The sequence below is a fragment of the Anguilla rostrata genome, chromosome 18 (genome assembly GCF_018555375.3).
Source record: "Anguilla rostrata isolate EN2019 chromosome 18, ASM1855537v3, whole genome shotgun sequence".
Lineage (NCBI taxonomy): Eukaryota > Metazoa > Chordata > Actinopteri > Anguilliformes > Anguillidae > Anguilla > Anguilla rostrata.
In genome coordinates this window covers 2,560,005-2,585,206 of record NC_057950.1, presented here as the reverse complement: position 1 = coordinate 2,585,206, position 25,202 = coordinate 2,560,005, and the positions used below count along the sequence as shown (strand labels likewise).

Below are 25,202 nucleotides of genomic sequence, written 5' to 3'. Positions count from 1 at the left end.
GGGGGCGGGGCCGGGCACTGGTGGAGAAGGGGAGGGGCTTTGGAGCAGGTGGACAGGAAGCTGAGGAGGAAGAGGAGGAAGATACAGAAAAACAGACGAAAGCACTGGCCTTGGTTTACACAGGAGATGGAGCAGCGTGTTTATCTCTCACCCAGCCTCTCCTGCACCTCCCCACCCATCCCATCTCCTGATTGCTTTACTCTTTTATCCATTGTCTTTTTGACACAGACGGGTATATACATAACAGCTATGGAACCTCTTTCCACTGGGCAACACTGTCAACACCTGGTGGATGTACAGGGGAAAAACAAAGAAAGATTGGTCAGGAGAACGCTAGCTAGAATCGGTGGCATTAAACATGATGCAAATGTTCTATTGCCGTTTGGGGGAAAAAAGGTCTTTCTTTAAGTTCATAATATTCAAGTTTTGTCCTCGTTTGTTTTTTTTTTGTTTAAATTTCCTCTGGTGCAATTTCAGTTTTTTGTAATCTGTACGTGTTGCTCTTCGTCGAAAAGGTCAGTTCTCGGCGTCCGAGTCAGTCGTGTCCGAATATCGGTAATGATCCGGCTCGTTGTCGCTCACGTCCGGGGTGATGGAGGCCGAGGTGCTGGCGTCCGAGTTGGACAGCTCCTCCACCGTTTTCGTGAAGAACAGCTTAACCTGACGGGACAGAAGGGCACATTGTAGAAGCGTAGAGAACAGCAGCGCGACAGCAGGTCAAACTCAAAACGGCACGTCTTACTCCAGTGTTCCTGTCAGGGGTCACACTGGGCCAGTGTGGCAGGCTATGTCAGGGGTCACACTAGGCCAGTGTGGCAGGCTATGTCAGGGGTCACACTGGGCCAGTGTGGCAGGCTATGTCAGGGGTCACACTGGGCCAGTGTGGCAGGCTATGTCAGGGGTCACACTGGGCCAGTGTGGCAGGCTATGTCAGGGGTCACACTAGGCCAGTGTGGCAGGCTATGTCAGGGTCACACTGGGCCAGTGTGGCAGGCTATGTCAGGGGTCACACTGGGCCAGTGTGGCAGGCTATGTCAGGGGTCACACTGGGCCAGTGTGGCAGGCTATGTCAGGGGTCACACTGGGCCAGTGTGGCAGGCTATGTCAGGGGTCACACTGGGCCAGTGTGGCAGGCTATGTCAGGGTCACACTGGGCCAGTGTGGCAGGCTATGTCAGGGGTCACACTGGGCCAGTGTGGCAGGCTATGTCAGGGGTCACACTGGGCCAGTGTGGCAGGCTATGTCAGGGGTCACACTAGGCCAGTGTGGCAGGCTATGTCAGGGGTACACTGGGCCATGTGGCAGGCTATGTCAGGGGTCACACTGGGCCAGTGTGGCAGGCTATGTCAGGGGTCACGCTGGGCCAGTGTGGCAGGGTATGCTAGTCTAAATGTGAAGCACGAACGCCAGTTAAAAAGTAATTTACTATGTCGAGCGCAAGAAAATGTAATGACTTCATACGCTTCTCATTAATCTCAAAAGGAGGAGTGGTCTGTACATTACATTACAGGCATTTAGCAGACGCTCTTATTCAGAGCAACTAAGGCTTTTTTGTTTAGCATTTATACAGCTGGATATATAGTGAAGCAATGCAGGATAAGTACCTAGCTCAGGGGTACAACGGCAGTGTCCTACTGGGGAATCGAACCTGCGACCTTTAGGTTACAAGACATTATACTACACTGCCGCCTGTACAGGAGGGAATCCAGATTCTTTTCTGAACGACGCAGCAAAAGTCTGGACTGGCAGAGAAATTCTGAAACGTGCATTCTGTTAACACTAATATAATGGCTCCATGTGACTGTTTTGGCCTCTGCAGTTATCTGCTAATCTCAGTTTTAAAAGCCACCTACCGCTGAGTGCAAATAACTTTTGAAATATAATACAACACTCTTCATCAGTGGTAACCAACCCTGTTCCCAGAGCTCTACCATCCTGCAGGTTTTTTTCATTTATAATTTGGCACACCTGACTCCACTAATTATCAGATCTCTAGCTGTTGAATGCGGTGGCCTATGTTAGGGTTGCAGTGAAAACCTACAGGATGGTAGATCTCCAGGAACAGGGTTGCTCAGCCCTGCTCTAGCTGTTTAATAAGATGTGGCTTTGTTAGGGTTGGAGTGAAAAACCTACAGGATGGTAGATCTCCAGGAAGAACTGGTTACCACTACTCTACATACTGATACTACAACTGAAGAGCCTTTGAGCAATGCAGAGTGCAAGTGCAGAACTACTGCTGCAATACTCCTTTACAAGGCAGGGGGCGCTGATGCCCAAGATTAATAACCCAGATTTGGATTTTGTGCATAACTGCCAAACAAACAGTATGTGTGTCCACAGCGAGTCTGCACCGTGACACCAAAAGAGTCAGGGGACAAAGGCTTGTGACCAAGCCCGCCGCTTTGGCGAGGTGAACGCGGAGTAAGATTTAAAATGGCGCCCGCGTTCCAGCCCCTCGGGACGGCAGACCCACCTTGAAGTTTGGGGAGAAGTATCTGTTGGCTTTGTCCTTGTTCGCTTTGTCCAGGTCGTTCTTGGTGAGCGACAGGACGAGGTAATCCCTGTCGTCCGCTCGCTCGAGGGGAGGAAGCAGCCCCTCCATCTCCCTCAGCAAGCTCCCGTTCTCCATCCTCTCAAAGTTCTCCTCAGGCCCAGGGATAAAGAAGGTGTTCACCCAGAAGTGGAACATCTTATCCTGACAGAAAAAAATTAACGAGGTGATCTTCGGGAAAAGTTACACCATCACACAATCACAGGAAAAAACAAAAAAATAAAACACTATATTGCCAATACTAAAGTCCTAGTGTTTTAAATATTACATGAGTGCATTTCCATAAATATTTGTTGATTACGTTACTCTTCATCTCTTAAAATGCTATGATTGACATGAGTGACTGGACAGGTTGAAGATGACTCAGCATTCCAAATTGGGAGGAGAAGTTTTTTTTCCCTTTTGTGAAATAGAGGGAAGCAAACAGGTTTGTGAAATATAATAATCAAGTGAAAGCACAAATACTTCCAAAAAAAATTAAAAAATAAAAACTTTAACACACAAACCAAAAATATTTTTTGTTTGACGGTCTTGGTAGAGGCAGGACAAGTGAGATCACAGAACCACTACTTCATAGAAACTACAGGCGCTCTTATTTCAGTTTCATACTCAGGACTTTTCAAAATGAAATAAAATGGTTTGATCTCAAGTTGAACTCAAGAAACCCAAACAGCTCTCAAAAAGGAAAGTGGAGCATACAGTGGAGTCAGCCGTTGTAGCCGAGCCTTACACTGATGTGCGGTTAATTGACACCATTACTCCTGAAATAAACACGCTAGCCATACATTCTCAGCGACATTTCTGAAGCATCACAAAATAGACTTGACAGTGTGGGCTGTTATATTATTTTCTGTTTGCTCACGTAATTGAACTGCATGGAAAAAGCCTGATCCAATGAAAATGTGAAAAAGTAGTGTGACCTCACGCGGCATTTATGAAGCGGAATAGCACTGCTGTCGCACGGTTTGAAATGAAATATGACCGTGTGCACTGTCGATGGACCTCCCCAACTACTGGACTCTTATTTTGACAGCGAGGGGTGATGTGACCTCCTGTAGTGGACTCCCACAATGCTCCACTACACTCCCACCTCATCTCCTGTACCAGCCCTGAGAGCAGAACCTGAGTCACTGGCACCAGAGAGGGGGGAGTCCGCTAGAGGAGCTGATGTCACCCCCTAGGTGTCAGAATAAGAGTCCATTAATGGAGGCAGGTCTGCTGCATGTTTTGGTGGATTTCGGGTAATAGCTGAAGACAGGCTCCTGCTTTTATTTTGAAAACTGCGTATTAATTTGCCATTAATGTGAGACAGAGCAGCTGAAGCAATGCGTGCAGTGTGCATAACTATTGCATACGTGCACTGGCCTTGAAGGAGAGGACTTCAACTAATGTGCTCATCTACTGTACCAAAAAAAATAAATGAATAAAAATACTGTTGTAAAACTTGTGATGGACAACCATGGGCATTAGATGCTTAAGTGTACATTTGCATTAAAAGGATAGCATATGTAATACGGAACTAGCACCAGAAAAAAAATCATGTGCTGCAGTGACTTCTGAACCTTGGGGGGGGGGGGGGTCAAGAAGAGCATAATTAGCCAACTTTAATTAGAATGAATGAGGAAGCAGCCAAGTTAAAGACTGATCTAAATGAGAAGAACTCGATTTAATTTTGGATGTCGATCTAAATGCAGCATGCACAAACAACTGAGCGCAGGTGCTGCTAAAATTCACTCACAACGGACAGAGTTTGGGAATGTCAAGAATCGCTGTTCTCCTGGACCAAGTCCGACAAGGGTCCAGGAGAACGAGGAAAACGATTTTGTGATGAGTGCCAGCAAAATACATTCAGAATTTGCAGATTGGCACAATTCATTTCAAGCCATTTGGGAAAGAAGCACTAAAATGTATTTGGAGCCAGTTAATGCACAGCTGTGGAAAGAATCATGGTTTCACTTGGCAGAGTGTAGGTTGGTTGATAGATCGGTTCTACTTGGAAAAAAGACAGCAGTTTGGTGAGCAAGGACTACATAATCTGCTCCTGCAGCAAACAGCTAGAAGACTGGGTAATATTTAATTATTATTATTCACCTATTAAAATCTATTGTTATTATGCAGATTTTCCACTGGCCAGCTCAATGCCACATCCATGTCCACCCCGTGTGTTAAATATTTTAAACGGGTAAAACAAATCAGCGGTTAGGGTTTTGTGTCAACGCAAAAAAAGGGCCAGGCATAGCTGCTCCGCCTGCACATCGACAAACTGCAGTTACCGTTCCACCCAATAACGCTGGCGAGGCTGTATCGGTGTAATTTCATTGGCTCTTGCAGTCACCATTTAGTGGCAGTGCAAAATATGCAGGATTCACATTTTTGGAAGGGTAAGAGGACTCCTACCGACCAGCCATATTATGATGTCACCTTCTACCGGCAGAACAGTGCATGAGCTTCCTTCAACTGACTCCCACCCCCTGATCACATGACCAGATCACACTGCCACAGCATTTGCTTATAAATGAATAAATACATTTTCTGGATAAATAATTTATCCAAACAATGGAATCTTTGTAATGTAATATATTTTTTAATGTGCCAACCAAAATAAACCAAATGAAAGAAATTAAAATCAAAAAGGTAAATTTCATCAGAATTTCATGCATTTATTTTTTTAAAGTACCTTTTTCATCATTTTGTTTTGCTTGTGAAAGAACTCCACTTTGATGTCCCCGCACACGGGCAGGGGCTGCGGGAACTCGAAGAAGAGGTACTTGTCTTCGCGCCGGGTGTACATGGGGTTGGAGGTGTGGATCTTCACCTTCAGCTGGTACACCACAAACTGCGGATCTGCGCGGGAACAAGAGCGGCCGTTTCGTGACACAGGAAGTAGACTCAAATCTTTTTTTCTTTTTTTTTTTTTACAGTTTGATTTTTTTTAAACCTGTCCTTTCCATTTGTAAAAAGAACAGAAGAGGAAGTGAGAGGAAAAAAAAGAGAGCAGAATGCGAGAAGTGTAGCGAGACCACAAACCGCCAACAGACAAATCAAGTACAGGCTGCCAGCTGCGCCATCCCTTACACTGAAATACAGCACAGCGCACTAAAATACAGCACATCACTACAGCACAGCGCACTGAAATACAGCACACTGAAATACAGCACATCACTACAGCACAGCACACTATACAGTTGATTAAACACGTCCTTTCCAGTAAAAGAACAAAAGAGAAGCAGAGAAAAAAAGCACAGAATACAGAATGTACAGACAGCACACAAACCAACAGACAAATCAAATACAGCGCACAGCTACGCACACATCCCACACTGAAATACAGCACACACAGCCGCACTAAATACAGCACATCACTACAGCACAGCGCACTGAAATACAGCACACTGAAATACAGCACATCACTACAGCACAGCACACTAAAATACAGCACATCACTACAGCACAGCACACTAAAATACAACACAACGCACTAAAATACAGCACACTAAAATACAGCACATTGAAATACAGCACATCACTACAGCACAGCACACTGAAATACAGCACATCACTACAGCACAGCGCACTGAAATACAGCACATCACTACAGCACAGCACACTGAAATGCAGCACATCACTACAGCACAGCACACTGAAATGCAGCACAGACTGTGGACACAGCACACTGAAATGCAGCACAGACTGTGGACACAGCACAATGCTGTGTGGACTGTGGACTACACACTCCCCTGCACAGTACTGAAACCTTAAGTAAGAGGAACGAATATTAAAAGGTACGAAAGGAAACTACCTTTCCTGCAGGCTGGTGTTTAAATACGGTATAACCATAAGATCACGGGAGATTAAAGAGATACGAGTCCTGTCCAGCCTGAGATTCAGACATATGTAGTCATCTATGAAGCATACAGACATATGGAATGTATACATTTACACACAACTCACAAAAACTAGCGAGATATTTAGGTCCGATGACATCAACATACACGTTGTGATCGTGCCACGCGATTCAGTTGCAAACTGCAAAATGAGGAAGAACAACTTGAGCCTGGCATCAAATGAAAAAACCTGTGGTTCTCACAGCTCGGCCTAAAAAGAATCAAAGCCAAAAATAAATAAAAAAAATTCTTAAATTAATACTTGGTGTGCGAGTGTGTGTGTGTGTGTGTGTGTGTGGCGCGCGCACGCGCTTAGCTGCCTAGCGCTTAATAACTCCAGTATTTCAAAATGTCTCTGTACCCTGTGTGTGTGTGTGTGTGTGTGTGTGACTGCAGGGTCACCCTGTGACCAGTCTCCCTGCAGAAGAGACCTACTCACACTAATGTTCCAATGCGCACACAACGCAGAAAGAGCAGCACAAACCAACAGAACTACAACAGGCAAGCTCCACCTCTGAAAATAGATCAACAAGCACAACATACAGCGTGTGGAAGTGAAAATGGAAAACTCACAACAGGGCCCCAGGGAGATCAGATGGTTGTGCACAGAAAAGTACAGTAAGAGTCAGACGTAGGAGCCACCCTTACACAAGACACAGAGCTCACTCATAAACTTTCTGTGCTTCTCAGCCAGTCAGCCCGGCACTCCGGGAAAACCCGAATCGGCAAGAAGGAGAGCAGAGAACCAGAAAAGGACAGCACAGTGAGGCCCACGAGAAGGCGGATGGGAAATTCAACAGAAACGTTAGCGTTAGCTTCAGCCTCGCCAGAGAGGGACTGAGCGCGTGCGGCAGACCGGCAGCCGAGCTTCGCGGCACAGAGGAACGGGTCGGCTGCGTGACCCAGCGAAAAGCCACGAGCACCGCGTAGAGCAGCGGGGGGCGCGGCAGGCACTCACTGCACGTCCCGCCGCTGAACATGGGGACCGTCTCGAACATCATTTTGTGGAAAAGCAACGCCACCGGCTTGTAGTCCAGCTGGTTCTTGAGCAGGAAGCTGTAGTACAGCACGTATCGCCTCTGGCTGGGAATGGTCACGCCCTGTGGAGCAAACCCAGACACGTCATTGGATAACAGGAACCGGGTCGTCCCACGCCGCAATCGACGCCATTCAGATCCAAAAAGGACAAAGCACTACATGCACTGATGGCAGTGAAGTCAAGGCGGAAGGAGACATTTGAATTTAATGTTAAAAACTAAAAATAAATGCATACCACATTGAACTTGGTTACCATGCTTTTTTTTCTTTCTTTGTTAATCAGCCTTACAGCAAACCATTTCCTATAAATCTGAGCCAAAGTCTACAGTATATCAGAGACAAGCAGTCTACACTATGCTCAATACAGGGATGTGGCAAAGGAATGGAAACTTTTGTAGGGAGAGCATGTTCTCGTGCTTTGTACTCATTTAAACCAATGCTCAAGTGTTAGACATAAGTTCATCCATTCTTACCTTTAAACAAAAACGACATTTTGCCCAATATGTAATGTCCTCTTAACATAAAACAAACAACCTTAATAAAAGGTATTCGATACTGGCGGACACCATCAGGTACAACTAAACTGAACGCAAGGCGTAATATTAGCAAAGTGAGCTGGCAAAACTAAAGTTGGTTATGCAGGAGCCAGCGGCTCACCTTCTTATCCGTGGTCCTGACTTCGCCGTAGAAGTCGAGCGCGTCCTGCGCTGTGGGAAACTTCCCGCGGTGGAGCAGGTAGGCGCAGATCATGACGCCGGTCCGCCCCTTGCCCGCCTTGCAGTGGATGGCGGCCACGTGATTGGTGTCCTCGCTGAGCCAGTGATCCAGGTCTTCACAGAAGGGCTTGATCAGCTCCAGCTGCGGCGGGTTGTGGTCTTCAAACGGGAACTGTGCAACTGCCAAACACACACAACCACTGCCGTTAGACCACCTTTCACAGGAAACACGGCGGCCATTACGGCTCCAGTGCCACAGGAAACATGGCCATTACGGCTCTGGTGCCATAGGAAACATGGCCATTATGGCTCCGGTGCCACAGGAAACATGGCCATTATGGCTCTGATGCCACAGGAAACACGGCGGCCATTACAGCTCCAGTGTCACAGGAAACACGGCCATTATGGCTCCGGTGGCTTACCTCTGCAGTTAAATTTGGCAGCGTCATAGTGTCTTTCTGCACATCTAGAACGGAAAAAGGCAGCCATCACTTCCATGTCATTCATAGACTGTGTGTGTCATAGTCAAGTGTGGAGTCAGAAGTGTACTGAAGCAATTATGCACACACTGTATTTAGGGGAATGTAAGGGGGAAAGGTAAAAGAATACTTACAGATTATATATCTTGTAATGGTTTTTATGTTTAGAATCCAGAAACCTATCAGGGAAGAAACTATTATTATTTCCCAAACACTAGACACAGCCTCAAGTTCCTGTACCTGTGACCATCTCCTAAAATCCCATTTAATTCTTCCTTTCTGAATTCTGAATCTTAGGATAAACATTTTACTTTCATTTTCTAAACACTAAAAATAAACAAAATATACATTCAGTGCTTGCCTGAAGTATTTAATATTAGTACATTACCATTATATTGTATCATATACGGTTTGCTATCAATGTCACAACTGCTCCGACTATTTCAAATAAAACGCAAATAAAGCAAAATTACTTAAATGCTGGTGAAAGGCCACAGTGTTCAGGACAAACACATTTTTAATAAAATAGCGTGCTTTTAAAAAGGACAAAAAAAAATCTTTAAAAATGTTTTTATAAATACACTGAGCCGACACGGGAAGAAACTAAGACAGGAAGTGATCCTGGGAATGGCGGGATTCAGGAAAAGAACAGCTGAATGAGACGCTGGGGCAGCACTTACCGAACGACGTCATCGATGTTATTCCTGTAGACGCCCTCCAGCCTATCGGCGGGGAAGCCCATGGCGATGATGTTAGGGTAAATATCTGAGCGCGGTCGTCAAGGAAACCTGGAAAGGTTATCTTTAAGGCTAGTTCAGTGACGGGCACACGCGTTCAACGCAGCCTTTCACTGAACCTCGCAGAAAAAAAACCCCTTTATACACAAAAGAATAAACTGCAGTAAATTAAAATAAAGACTCTCAAACCCAGTTAAGCAGGGTTCAATAACACACACACATGCACGCACGCACACACACACAAACACGCACACACCTTTTTCAACCACCTTTCACAAAGAGTTAGGTTAGCGAAGTTCTTCACACATTTCCCCCAGTCTGAAAACAGTCACCCATTACTGCAGGAGTGCGGGTTCCTATTAGAGCTTCTGAAAGAACAGCACACGTGCACGCAGAACAGCACACGTGCACGCAGAACAGCACACGTGCACGCAGAACAGCACACGTGCACGCAGAACAGCACACGTGCACGCCCAAGGCTGCCGGTACAGCACCTCCAGTCCGTCTCTCACGCATGCAGATGCTAGCCTTGTTTTCTGAACCTTGAACCCTGAACCCTGACCCACCCACAACCACAGGTAGAGACCGTTACGAGCCACGGTCTGTGGGCACACCACGGGCCACAAACCCAGCCGAAGGGCATCTTTCCGTCTGTGGGGGCGGCGGGGGGGGGTATTAGAAACGATACCGAAACAGGAAGAGCGACCTATTAATGACTGCTGAAGTGTACAGGTCACATGAACGGAAAGAAATGCGCTGATAACGAGTGAAGCAAACTGAAACCCTACGACGGGGCAACAAGTAATATTCTAAAGGTTCTGCTGTAGCATCCATGCGCAGTTCCAGAATTGAGGAAGATGAGTGTGTTGCCAATCAAATCAAATGTGCACTCATAACATAATTGCATTACAGAAGCAAATTTGGTTCTCCATTTGAGAGCAGGAGATACTACTTCAATTTCAACTGGGACATTAAGGGGAATTTACCATGGAAATGTAGCAATACCCAATACTTTTATGCAATAGCAGTCTATAACCTACCACTGACTACCAAGCAAGAACACTGCTAGAGATCAGAGATCCATCTTAGTGATACAGATTGTAAAAAATCCTCTTAGTTGCTCCAGGAACACCACATTTAGGCACTATATCAGAACGACTTCAACTCAGAAACATTGCTTATCATGAAGATGGAAATGATCCAGATGGACTTGCTATTAGTCATACTCAACCAAGAACTTTGTTTCAATTTTGCCAAGCTTGAAGAATTCAGACTTGTCTCATATTAGGGACCTCTAAATGAAGATATTGAGAAAGGTCAGCAACATACAGCAAAATTCAGCTGATAAATTCTGACACAATTTTTATTTATTAATTTTTTTTAAGACACCAGCTCTCACAATTTCAGCCTGAGCGTGACTGTAGCCCACAGAACGATCACCTCGTTTAAGACATCTTCACATGCATAGGGGTGGGATGACCAAAAAAATCAAGTTTAAAAGCTGAAGCGTTCCAAAAGAATTTTCAGATTTTCATTTCTTACTTCATGGTCACAGAAAGGGAAAATAAAACTTAAAAAGGACTCATTTAATTTAATCTATTCCTAAACCAAAGTCGAGCACATCGTCATCTGAGAGGGGAAGCAAGACGAAGACATGGCACTGGCAGTACGCCACCCAACAACGTCTTCCTTTTCTCCGCAGAGAGAAAGTGTCTTCTCGCAGGAGTAAGTATCTGCCTGCAGTACACACCAGACCGCCAACCCAACGATGACTTCAACAAAGACTTTGTCTCCACTGCCACAGGAAGTGACACTTTCTGCTATTGCCACTGCTCTCCTAAAAAATGCCATTTTTGGAAGCGTAATGTACGCAAAGGCCATCTCAAACAGTCACTTCCTTGCTGTATAAACATATGATTGGGTGTTGGTATAGGCTAGCTTAAATTTCATCAACATAGCACTGTTACAGATCGGAAAGCCAGGAAAGACTGCCTAGGGACGACAGTCGTGTCTATCCTTGTAGGCAGTGCTTTGCCAAATGAACCTTTCTAAAATCCTGAAATCTCGCATTCTCCAGCACGAGCATAGCACACTCGAGTTAAATGCTGAACTTCACTTTATACTGCCCAGCACACTTCACACCTTCGCTTTCCAGGGCTTAAATACATAGGCAACATTACAACATCCAGAAAGTTTTTCCACATCTATTATTCGCACCTTGCTGACCAATGCAGAGAATTTGTATGAAAAAATTTCTACAATAAAAATACAGTGTTCAAGGTTTCAAATCACAGGGATCTGAGGCACCTATGTGAGCACGATCAGGGGTGCGGCTAACCGTAGCCACGGCCGCAGGAGGTGCGCTGAGAGCGGGAGAAACCCGCAGAAGCGCTAGCCTCAGCTCTCCACAGCGGCTGGCCTTTCTGCAACCTGCTGAATGCTGTTTATGAGCCTTGGGCCGATTGCACGGATGCAGCTAAAATGCTTCTGGTTACTGTACATGCGCTAACCTCTGTGCTAAAGGAGTATACTTCTCCCACCAGCCTCACCACCACATGCTCCCGATTGGATGAAGCCACAGCCAAAGCCAAAGCTATGGTTAGTACAGGTATGGGAGACCTCCAGGGAACTACGCTGCTGCTAGAGGTGGTGTTGGTGGAGCAGTCTTCACTCTGAATTAAAACAAACCCCAGCACAGGGGTGGGGGCTCTGTGCATGTAGGGGACGCCATCTTTAAACGAGAGGCCCCGGCTTGTCACGGTTATTAAAGATCCCGTGGTGCTTATCACCAAAGTGTGCCGGTTTCTCTATGTCCTGGCAAAAGTCTCAAACCAAGTTTAACTGGCTTGATTTTCCTCTCTGTCCACCTGAGCCAGTGTCTGACGACTGTTCAGGTGCAGAATGACTGCTGGACATCAAACAAGGTGAAGGTGATTGAGCTCAGTTTCCCCCCCTTTGAGATCATGTGGTTAAAAGCACAGTATAACACACTATATAATATATAACATTCTTCTTATCGTTATTACAACTTTTGGTTACATTTTTTACTGGAACTTTTTCCAGCAGGAGAAGGAAACGGCATGCCACACAAGCACCTTTCTCCATCATATCTTAAACACCAGCAATGCCATTTCTCCAAGCAGAGAGCAATCAGCCATCTTTACCTGTGCTGTAAATAAGCACACACTGAGAACTACGAAAGCACACACACAAATCTGCAGCTACCTTCTTATAGCTTGTGGGGAAGTGCGTGTTGCTTTGCTTTTGAGAACCGAATAAAACATGCACATTATCTCACTGTTTAAGAACAGATGTGTTCAGAGTGAGCAGACAAAAACAGAGAAAGCATGAACCCCTTTCAGAGGCTGGATTTAAGGGGCCATTAAAGTAGTGAAGTTGCCATGCACTCACAACATTTAGCATTAGATGTTCAGGGTCATGTTACATAGCCATGCTGAACTGGCCTAGATACATGGACCAAAGCATACATTAAAAAGGGATTTAATGCATCGAATGATTACATTTTTCACTTGCTACGATTCATAAACAAGCCACTAACAGGGAGCCGATTTCTTTCAGAAATAGCATCATTCTGAATTTCATAGATCATGCAAACTGTTAAAAACTAATTCAACTGAAAAAAAAAAAAACTGTCAAAATAATCTTGAAGGTCAAGTAAAGGTGCCAAACCACTGTGACGCTAAATGAATTTCACACCTTGCTATGTAGCCAAATGATTCATTGAGAGGTCACAGACTACAACTGAATGCCAAAGATGAAAGGGCTCTTTGTTTCTACAGTTTGAAAAACGTCAAAGCATAGAAAGTCTGAAAACGTAGTCGTATAACTGTATGATTCTCTGGGTTCCATCATTGTTTCTCTTAGCATCTCGCTGATAGTGCTGTGGCTAATATTCAGTAGCCACAGCACTGTCAGCGAGATGCTAAGAGAAACAATGATGGAACCCAGAGAATCATACAGTTATATGACTACAGCTATGGCATACAACAGCAATGTATGTGCCTTAAACTTCACTTCCCTGTTTTTAACTACTGCTACTCCAGTCTCAAATGCTACTGTGAGCATGTTCTACCAGCTTGATAGCAGTACAACGCTGCACAATCAACTAAGCAAGGCAAATACGGGCACAAACAAACCAACTGACAAAACGTTTAACATTTTTGCAACAAAACATTTACAATAGCTTTGCTGTTATTGATACAGCTGAAGTACACCGGTACGCAAAGCATCAGCGCAAATCAGCAATTTATCAAATTATTTTAAAAAAATGTAAAAAAATAAAATAAAATAAATAAAAACCCATCCTGGCACCAGGATGTGCTAGCCTGTCCATCCGGGCACTGCACAGTGTACGGTAAACAGACAAGAACGTGGCAGATTGAAGCTGGTACTGGTGCTGTTGTACCCGATCTAATTGGACGCTAACCTCTTCAGACGCACGATTGGCCGGAAGCACGATGGGCCAGACACACAGCGAAATTCACATTTACGGACACTGAGGCCTACTCTAAAGCGTTCCCTATTGCCATCACACTTCAGTCCTTTTATGGGCAGAACTGTATGTTCGCTGAACTCAGCAGATGCTGCCAAAATAAACTCAAATAAAATTCAAAATGGAAACCATATAATCCACAAGGGTCCGAAGCTTTGGGAACGTTTTAATGCTATGGGTAAGGGTTTTAAACATACGAGAGCAAAACTATCGCCCCATTCCAAAATATAGGCTAAAATTAGACAAAGATTACAAGATTATATTCCACAGTGGCATGACTGAGAAAAACACAAAAAAATCTAAGTAAATGACAATTATAAACATTACTGGGACGAAAACCATGTTGAGATAAATCCAACCCAGCCTCTTTTTGAAAACCCTGCTATTGCAATGCTGCAGCTCAACACAGACCCACCAACAGGACGGCACTATTTTAAGGCCAATTCTGAGAACCCTCATGGAGCATTACATAACTGCTTTACACAGCCATATTGTTTTACACAGCAGCCCAAAGGGATGAAAGACTCATTCTCATCCAGCAGCCCAGCCCGCACGCATTTAATTCAAATTAAACTGAACGCGTACAAAAACTTCCAGTGTTTCTTAGTCGAGTGGTGACAGAGGTTGAGCGGGGTGGGGGGTGGGAGGGCGGGCGGGGGGGTTGTTTGGGGGAACCCAATATTGTGACTCCATCAGACCTCATGTTATGCCTGTGAAATTAAAAAAAAAAAAAAAATCACAGCTTTTAAATCTGTAATGGCTTTAGATCTAGTAGTTTGATATGGCTGATAGCAGACTACAGTAGCTGGCTCTCATTCATTTTTACAGCTACTGTCTAAATTCAGCTGGAATACATCTGGGCCCACTTCTCAGTGATTACGGTACTTAACTGCTTACCAGCGTAAACGTGGACAATACGGGGAAAAATTAAACCAAATCATAATTACCATTATGCATCCTGTTTGTCCAGGATATTCCACTGCTTCTTCAGTAAGCATGGGGACATTCCGACTTCCACTTTCCAATGAAATTGTGTGTAGGAGTTACAAACGAGCCAGATAAAGCTCAGTCGGGTTCCTGGCATTAAGCAGCTTGTCCAATCACATTCATTCTTTCATTTAAAGTGGAAATTAAGCCACAAGATAAAGATGTACACTACCCCCCGCCATAATGTAAACAGGAAAAGCCTGAAATTTCCTTTTACTGCATGTCATTATCTAAAGGTTGAACATGGACATGTCCAATCTGTACGGATATTCATTTCAGCTCACTTCTGATGGGAAAAAACAATCCTGAAGTGAGCAGTACAAGCATTTTGTTTCTCTCAACTGGATAAAATAGGATAAAAATGATAGTATTTGTTTCTGTTGGTTATTTATGTAAAACCAGTACAAAATTATGAATTTGACCACACATTGTTTAAACTCATAGAATTTGAAATCCCCTTGTAACCGTGGAGACAAAGTCCAGGCAAAATCTCAACATATCTGAAATGATGAAACTCAGGAATCCAATGCATGTTCATGAATGCCTTTTGGATCGTCAGAGACTGCACCAACAAAACCATAAAAATTCAGCCGAAAGTACCAATATGTGCATTTGCAAACAAGCATGCAGACAGATCTAATGACTTTCCACCACATCTAGACTAACTGCAGTTTAACAAGGTGAACTGGCAAATTGTCTTTTGATGCATGTCCGAGCGACAGAGGTTTGTCACATAGCAGAGTGTCAACTGAGCGCTACCAAGTACAAGTACTTAAATACATACTCTGCACGTGCACGGTGCGTTTGAACGTACATGCACACACTTCAGCGACATGAATGGACACGTCATGTAACCTATTGAGCGCTATCCTAACACCACTTTGAGAAGCCTTCCCAATTACTATATTATTCATATGCGAGGAAGACACTCATCAAGGACTTTGTGAGACCTTCCATTTCACATATTATCCATTTACGGAGGTATATATTGGCTCCAGATTAGGTTAAGTGCCCTACTCAAGGGCACATGAGTAGAACTAGCCAATCAAAAACCTGCAGGTCACAAAACAGTGCCTTACTGACCATGCCACACCAAGCGAATTACTACAATAAGGCTTGCCCACAAGGTGGCCTTTCACAAACCTAGCTTCTTTCGAAGGTACCTACGGCACAAAAGCAAACTGCATGTTTACACCAGGCAATCTTTCAAAAGGCACTAGAAAACACATCAGGTAAAATACTGTGAACCAAATATTCAAACTGATAACTTATCAATATTTACCAAAGATTTACCAAATCCAAATTCCAATGGGAATTACCAGAACGAATTCAACAGTATACATGCAACTGAAACAAACCATTAGCTAGCCAGTACTTTCAGGAAACGATAGTGGGAAACATTTCGACAGTCCTCACACTAACTCCATCCACTAATTACTGAACAAGCTGAGCATGAACGGACACATTACAAGTGCAGGTCAAGTCTTGAAACAGCTTGCCTTTCGTTAACGCTACAAAATTTGAATTAGGCAGCCAACAGCTAGCTACATGTCGAACAATAATACATTGAAAACGAGCTAGCATGCTTTAACTGCAGCTATATCCGTTCTGTATGCAACTGTAATGGAATTAAAGATGTATTGGCCAAAACTGGCTTGAAGACAACATATTTTTGTTTTATTGGGCCATTGCCTACAGGCAGACGCCTATTTTTGTGCACTATTCTCCACCTCGGTCAGCCCATTGTTTCTTAGCTAGCTGATCGAGCTAGCAAAGTTAAAGAAAATCAAAATATTGTGCAGTTAAGGTGAATAACAGCATTGCTAGCAAGCTAGAATATTTTGGACCGTTATAAAAACATCAGTCAATGATTTTACCAGGTAACGGTGGGTAGGTTAACGTTACCTAGGAGGTTGATGGTATGATGGCACTGTGACCGTGCGTTAACTAGCCATCCTGACTGTGTTAGCTGGCGACTCGTTTTCTGACTTGCCACTAGCTGCTGATGCAATGGCTCTTTGTGTAGCGCTGCACTGACTGTGAACCCATTACCTAGCCACCTAGCTAACATTAGCTGGCTAACGGTTAGCTAACCCACCTTGCTGACATTTTTTTAATCTATAGCCCAGTACCTTGGCTATCAGGACCTGGACTGAACAACGCGGTGCATTTAGGCAACTTAGATAACGGATCCCATCTTCCGTAAAACATCGCTTAGACCACAAAGAGTTATCTAGCATTTCCTGTCGTGGCTAGCTATAACACTCAGTGCATCAACTATCGACAGCTAGCCATCGTACATTTCCCCCAAAGAAGTAAACTTGCTAGCACTAGCGTTAAAGGAAGGATGCTAGCTAGCAGTGCTGACTTATCACAGACGGACAGCAATAGCTCGCTAACTAGCTAACGACTAGCCAGTCAGTCAACGGTTGCAGTGCCAGTTACTTGGCCATCTAGCACCAGGTACCGCGGCGTAACAAATGTAACAGTTGGCAAGCTAGATCCTTACCATTGGAAACCAAGATATTTTGAGAAGTAAGAGGATACAGGTCAAGTCCAAATCGAACCCATCTTCCTGGTATCTCCTTTTGTTTCGGCTGACCATTTCCTTTATAATCCCAGCCATGTCGTGACAGTAGTCTTTGAGGTTTGAAAAAAAAAAATATATATCGTAATGTTATTGTTGCTTTTGTTTAAGATGCCTCAGTCCTCCTTTCGCTCTCTTGATTTCGCAGCACCTTCGGTGTAACAAGCTAGCTAGGTAGCTGTCGGTCCGAGCTGAATTAGAATGGCTTCTGCTGGATCATAAAGGAGGGCCGCAGTCTGCTCCTCCACAGGCCCTGCTGCCCCGATCCAGGAATTTGATTTGCAATCCCCCAAATAAAAAAAGCATACAATTTTCCACCTCCCGAAATTCAATGCATCAGTCGCGACCAATGTCTCTGAATCTTCTGCAGCCGTCGTTTTTAAGTCGATAAAGCGGAGAGAACCCTCTCCTGCTCTTCTAACCCAGAAAATTGACACTCACACATACGCGACACACTCGAACACACACACGTAGCTAGCTAGCTAGCTAGGCAGCTAGCTAGCTTGCTACACTAATATCTTTAAAAATCCAAGCCCTTTAGTCGGACATTCTCGGTTGTAAAAATACCAAATACAAAAACAATTTGACAGCCTCCACCTCAAAATGTAGAATTTATGTAAGAATACCATAACAAAATCTTTAAAATATTTTCCCACAAATTAGTCCGGTACATCTCATCCTTTCCTCGAACATCTCTAGCTGAACTCTAAAACTTCCATCATGGCTTCCAACAGAGAGGGAAAAAAAGACAAACTAGGCTTATACTGTACTGCATATCCTACCGCCATACATACATAGTTCCACAATAGTTACATCCTTGTAGTACAAACTTAAGTCTCTTAATTATAAAACAAAGGCATTTCGTTAAAGGCAACATAAACTGTGTTGAAATACAGTCAATGTAACAGTAAAAAAAGATAATGCTTAAATTCATGTCGTGGTGGCGCCGTTACTGAGGTCGGAAGGATACTAGCCGACCACAAGGAACTAGTTTTCTGTGGTAAGGTACCGTGGGTCACGTGTTACATTAATTGGGGGAATTTATCAGTATATTATATTTTTCATTTCACCTTACTGATTGCTTTTATATAATGCAAGGGCATCACATTTTACTCTGTCGACGTTAAATGTAAGTTGCGTTACTAGTGACCTGCGTTATAATTTGAGTGCCTTAAAGAATTAAAATAGGAGCGGGGAAAATGTGAAGAAAAAGAGAGTTATAAGCCAAAAGTTATAAGGTTCAAAGCAGGGAAAATATATTAACCACTCATACTGACAGAACTATTTGTCCACCAGATCAGCAGTATTGACCAGGCGTCTCACTTGACGTTCGTATATTATAACTGGATAGGCTCAATTAAACATGCTATCTATTTTGTGAGGTTAACCTAATTGTGTAACGGTGTCAATTTGTTCCATGGCGCCACCTGTCAACAGTGTGCCGCACGACAGTGTTTCACTTTGTGCTTGACATGTCAAAATGTTGTCACTGTTATCAGTCTATTATTAATGTATTTAGGAATACATTAATAGGAATCTATACCTGGGTGCCAGCACAATTGTTACACAGACGATAGTTGCAAGTCTCAGTAACTGTAATGCAGGTTATACAACTGAACATTAGTAGGCCTATTAGAATTAGGCTATTCCGTTTAAAATAGTTTGACAACCACAAGGAAAAGGGAGCTTCATGGAGCCTAGGAGATTGCTCACCGAAGTGTAAAATCTTGCAATTCATCCTCAGAATGTAGCTTGTGTGGAAGGGCCAATCGTTTTAAAGGAATAAAATGCATGTAATCATTACAGTTGTCTACCATAATTTACATAAACAGGTATTTTTAATTGTACCTGATGACAAATGGGTTACAGTTTGTGTCGTCAAGGAGAGTTGTAGTTATCTGAAGACTTCACTGTCTGTATAAATGTGAATTTCCCATTGTGCAAGATCAGGACCGCTCTTAATGAAACCAAATTGCTGTTTTAATATATTGCACACAACACCTTATATTTGTGAGTCTCTTGATGACAGCATGCCACTCCAGTATGAAGACCCCGTATGCAGGCCAATACATAGACTGGGGACGAGATCAAGAGAAATAACTTTCATATGGCTTTCAAATAATTTCCACAGATGGTCACTTATGCATGCAAACCAGCCAGTTGTTTGTAGTGTATTTTAATTAAACCAAATCTGTATCACATTATTTGCTTTCTTTCAAAATGCGGAGCTTGCGGGAATGAAATGCCGGGAGAAATTACTGAAACAGAGGAGTTCACATTTGCAATGCGGAATATGACCGACAAATCACACTGCCCAGCCAATATGAAGTTGCATAAAAATGTGTTCATTAGAATCCATAATCAACACTGTTGTGATAGTTAACCGGGCTCTGTGCAACAGATGGTAGCGATGGAACCCATATTCCCGTGGACTATAATGACGTGTAGTGGTGAAATGTCCACAGGCAGACCAGCCTAGCAGGATCTGACTCACTGACCGGCACTGTTGTAATATAGTTGTAATATAAATGCAGATATTGGAAATTTTGCCTCGTACCATTGTTTGATATGATACAAAATTTGATCAGTACAGGGGGAAAAACAACCAATTTGACACACATTTGGGTCAACTGTCCCAACAATTTGGCATTTAACTGTAGATCTGTTAGGAAAGAATAACATACTTGAAGTTACCGACAGTTCCTCTCAACACCTTGGAGAGCACAGGCAAACAATTTTTTTTGCTGAAAAAACAGACATATATCCATTGATGGTGCACAATAGGCTTATATTCAAATATAGAAATCAAATTTAAATATAGATATTTAAAATACAGAATTTAAATATCAGAGAAAATAGGCTTGGAGCTCGAAGGGTGAAACTCACTTGGTTGGCTGGGTTACGAGGCTAATTCAAGCCACGATGATCAAAGTCAAAGCCCAAAAACAATATTTGTTTTAGAAAAAGGCTAACTGGCTATTTTCATTCATGTAGTCAGAGCAGAAACACAAATATGACTACAACCTTGTTGTTCAACCAAACGGTTCTGTTCAAATTTGCTCAGTACAGACATAGACTTTGATCCCTGGCCAAACGCAGTCACACATCCACACCAGTCACCAATAAAAGCAGATGGTTTGCAGCAGGTACATTTTTTTTTGAAGTGGAAATCCTATGACCTCAAATATGCACAGAATTGAAATCTTAACTTAATTACCCTGTCTTAACCCTCAATTGACTTATGGATATCTCAAAGATACAGTCTATTATTCATCCTATTGTTCTCTAGCTTTCCTTTTAAAATGTCTTGTTTTAGTATATGTAAAGTTTAACTATGGCTTATTGCGTTATTACAAAGCACTTTGATCCTGTGGTCTGAAAATCACTCAAGAGAAACTATTATTATTATTATTATTATTATTATTATTATTATTACTCCTCCTCCTCCTCAGGTGTGTGAGGGCAGCTCACATTCCTTCTTGAAGCTGCAGCCCTGCAGAAGCTGCTGGTAGGCCTGTTTGACCGTGTGGTACAGCGGGGCAGGGTGGGGGATGTTGGGGAAGGGCAGGGGCCTCTCGTTGAGCAGGGCCTGCAGCCGGAGCCCCGCCTGGCAGTCGTACAGCACCAGGACCAGGTTGGCGGCGTAGGGCACGACGAGGCCGCTGCGGAACGCGCGGCTGCGCTGCGCCGCGTAGTTGCTGGAGTTGAGCGGCAGCTCGTCCTGGAACAAGCCCAAGAGAGTGAGGAGAGGCAGGAGGGTCTCCGCGTGGCCCATCTGGACCGTGACAGCCTCTGTCACCTCACCAAACCTGAAAGAACCAATCAGGAAGCAGCGGTGAGACAAACCACAAAGGGAAACACAGGTCTAAGAGGAGACCGGTTTCAACCAATGAAGTAATTCCCTCACAGTGAACATCTTTCTTATCTACATTATTAATTACTTTTGGAAACATTAGAATTTCATAATTCAGAAATGTGCCTATGGATACCATTTATTTATTAGGCAGACTAACAATCAGGTATTTTCTTTAATGACCGGCAGAAGCAACAGAGATATTCAGAAACCACACCAAACATTTGCTGGAGTAAGACCAGTGAAGGTGTTCAGTTTTCAAACTTTCATCAACTCAGCTCTTTGGTTCAAGGTCTCCAGTGTAACTGCTCTTCAGACATATGGTATCTTTCCACCAATGACACATGATTGATGATACAGCATGATACAGCAGCTAAATAAACACATCGGTTACCCACAGTCATCTCAAACCTACCTGCTTTCATTGGCAACCCTATCAAGACGACTGAACATGTCATGAAAAAGAGAGCAGCTGGACTTGCGATTGATATCATGACCATATCCCCTTTTCCAGAACTGTTTTAGGTCACTCATATATTCCAACACCTGTCAATCAAATAATAGTTACTCATTAAGTCAGTGTGTAAAAGTCTTATTGACAATTTTACTAAATCCTACTAGTCATGGCACTGCAAAAAAAATTTAAATAAAATGTCAAATAATACTGGCAAATAACTTCCAACCATAACGCACACACACAAAACATATATATTAATATATTATGTATGGTTATATAACTTTATGTTTTATGACTACTAACTGCTCAACACAATACCCTGTTCCATGCTGTATTTTGAATACCTGGGCATCCTCTTCATCAAACAATATGCACCACGGTGAATTCTCAGTTTTGATAGCAAAATCATAAGCACACAGGAGGAATGCAGCCTCCACCAAATCTGTGGAGAAAATGGCAGCATACTTCAGACAGTTTTAATATTGAATTCACCACCAGAATGCAATTTTCCCACTTATAACTGTGTATTTTCTTCTTGCTGACTTGTTAAAACATTTCTTCTCATGTGCTTTTTATTTGAGACTACCAAGCATACTTCCATTACAGTGTAAATCTGTGCAGGTACCACTTTAAGGTCAATAAATGATCCTGCTTCATTCCTAATTTGTACATATCGCATCTGATCACGATTGGATCGGCCCGTCACATGACCGCAGCTTCTTGTGACAAACAGGGAGCGCTCAGACTGTCCTGCACGTCTGCAGTATGTGCAGTCAATCGCTGCCTCTTTCCTGTCCGCTGAGCCTCCAGGGCACTGGAAGACTGAACACCCTGTGCATCTGGCACAGGCAGACTGAAAGGATCCTGTCCACCAGAGGAGGCGCTACTGCCTGGCGAGGTGGGGAAAACCCAGCGGGCAAAAACTGGACGATGCTAATGCACTACTGCCCTCTGTGGTACTGCCAGGCACTGCCACGGCACGGGTTTGGCATACAGTAAAATGGCCAGTGTTAATTCAACTCAAACAGAGTACATACAAGTCCAACTGGGACCATATGTACTCAGTGAGAGTTGATTTAACACTGTATATGTGACGGCGTACTGTAAGAGCTGTGTAGCATATCCCTGTAGTAGCTATAACAGGGCCTCAATGCAAAGCCCCACAATATTAATCAAATAAAAGGATGACTAAAGCAGGCAGTGTGAGCACATTCATACAGGTTCCAACCTGCAACTGTCATCAAGTATTCCTATGAAGAGCATTGCAGCACAAAGCCGTATTTGTGCTATTAGGCACTACTGTGCAGGTATCTATTTTACCCATCAGATCCAATGTGTGATCACTTCACTTTCTTCTATATTGGAGTGTGTTCATCTGAAGGCATTTCTGCTTATACTTTCATATCTTAAAATGAATATTATCAGGTTCCCTGACCCCATTTATTCTGTTTTTTAAACTATTTGAAAACATTTTCCCATCTAGCATACAAAGTAAAATTATTTCAAATATACTTCAAGTTAGTTAAAAAATTTTTTTTTACAAATGCTGATCTGAAAAAATGTAATGTGATAAATATAAAAATGGTATTGTGTGAGAAATAACATGGAAATTCCTTTGATGCATTTTAAGTTCAGGAATTTTCTGTCAGATTCTGTTGAAATCTTGCCTCTAAAGTATAAAATCTTGCCTTCAAAATATAAGCAATTGTTTGTTTTTCTGTGATAATCAGCTAATTTTTCATTCACTACACTATGCACTCCTTAAAATTGATGTCAGTGTGATTAGTTGCTCTACCGAAAGGACACTCATCAGAAATACCTGAATATATAATTCAAAATTAGAGGATACCAAATGACAGATTCTTATAAATTTCAGTTGGTATCTATCCAAACACGTGTTGGTTCTAACAATTACATACAGTATGTGAGCCCTACAAATCCATATGCTCGCATTTCGTTGATTCGTTGTAACAGTTTCAGAATAGTTTTTTACTGGAAAAGTTAAGCAATAGCATCATCTGCTGGGAAAGTATGTGTAACAGTCGATCGATATCGTTACACTTGTTTGGAAGAATTGTTTCCTCGCTGTTTGATACGGGTCAATCAAAAAAAAAAATTCTTAAATCAACATTGGCAGACACAAAAGGCTAATCAGAAATAAAAATATTAATGTAAAAGGCGCGAGAACCTGTCGTGATATCACTGTATGGAACTTGCAGGCGATCTGCCACTTTCTCCTGGACTCGTCTCATCTCTGGCCTTGACCTGAACAAATCCACCTCCGCGAGAGCGGTTCTGTTATTGGCCACATCGTGGATATATCTTCTGCACTGGTCAAAGAATCGCATTAACTCGTCGTTTTCTTCATGTTTAAACTGAGACTCTGTATAAAAAAAAAGAAAAGAAAAAAGAGCCATTTACAGATGCTTCGTTTACATTTAGCTACATTAATGAAGCTACACATAATCAACAAATGAGAAACGTTAGTAGGCTATAATGCATTAGTTTAACAGCCTACCTTCAGTTTTCCAGAAAGTCGCTAGTCCTTCTTCGAATGCTTTAATGCTGGCAACACACCTATGTTTGGAGCTGGTGAAAAACTGAAAGCGGTTATTTCGTAAATTTTCCGCAGAGATCAACGTTGGGAATGATGTGGCCAGTCGGACAGCCAAATGTCTGTGATCGTCCCGGCCTTTATCCACGATATGGCCGTCCATTTCCTCGGTATACCACATCTTCCACTGAGTCTTAAGATCCCTCAGCCAGCTTTCCGTGCCATTCGCCTTAGTTAACACAAGACCGTAAATATTTTTCATATCTTTAATATATTTTGAGGAGGGGTATCTTGTGCCATGCCTTAGGACAGCAGTAATATGAACTGCCTTGCAATCGGGCGATGGAGGCTCCACATTTGATTTGTTCACGGAGAGTATGTCATCTACCAGGTGCGGATTCACTTCTTCATATCTGCCTTTTGTACCGAAATATTTAGCAATTGTAGGTATGTTCGGATTAGCATACTGGGCATTCCCAGCCGAGCAAATAGCAAAACGACCGATAATTACATTTAAAGATGCTAACACCAAACTCAGTTTGTTTAACATTGTATTATTTAAAAATAACAACTGGGTGTAATTACCTTATTGAAACAACTAGCCTACCTTCCGTTCCACTCTAATACATATATTTAAGCCTATGCAGCTATTTGATCTGTTTGAGTGGTCCGACAAAAATTGTATTTGGTTTCAAAGTCCACTCAGCGAAATTATGGGATGTTTGTGTTTGACATTAGGCCAGAAGTCACTGCAAAAAGAATACAGTCCATTGTATTTAAAGTTTACTGTTTTGCATTAATTGCAATATTTATTATATGTAGCTGTGTAGTTTAATCATGTTAACA

At 43.0% G+C, this 25,202-nt stretch overlaps 2 protein-coding genes across 2 annotated transcripts; both read right to left on the bottom strand.

The window, feature by feature from the left end:
* Nucleotides 1-435: 435 nt before the first annotated feature.
* LOC135245003 (phosphatidylinositol 3,4,5-trisphosphate 3-phosphatase and dual-specificity protein phosphatase PTEN-like) lies at nt 436-17,595 on the bottom strand. Its single transcript, XM_064317744.1, has 9 exons — nt 17,453-17,595; nt 9,349-9,433; nt 8,803-8,847; nt 8,612-8,655; nt 8,131-8,369; nt 7,394-7,535; nt 5,229-5,395; nt 2,474-2,695; nt 436-660 (listed from the first exon to the last, which is right to left on the bottom strand). The coding sequence occupies exons 1-9, from the start codon at nt 17,529-17,531 to the stop codon at nt 517-519; spliced, it is 1,167 nt and encodes a 388-aa protein (XP_064173814.1). The 5' UTR covers nt 17,532-17,595; the 3' UTR covers nt 436-516.
* On the bottom strand, nt 17,561-25,047 carry LOC135244999 (multiple inositol polyphosphate phosphatase 1-like). Its single transcript, XM_064317739.1, has 5 exons — nt 24,321-25,047; nt 23,991-24,185; nt 22,147-22,244; nt 21,761-21,891; nt 17,561-21,301 (listed from the first exon to the last, which is right to left on the bottom strand). The coding sequence occupies exons 1-5, from the start codon at nt 24,904-24,906 to the stop codon at nt 20,941-20,943; spliced, it is 1,371 nt and encodes a 456-aa protein (XP_064173809.1). The 5' UTR covers nt 24,907-25,047; the 3' UTR covers nt 17,561-20,940.
* Between the last annotated feature and the right edge of the window lie 155 nt (nt 25,048-25,202).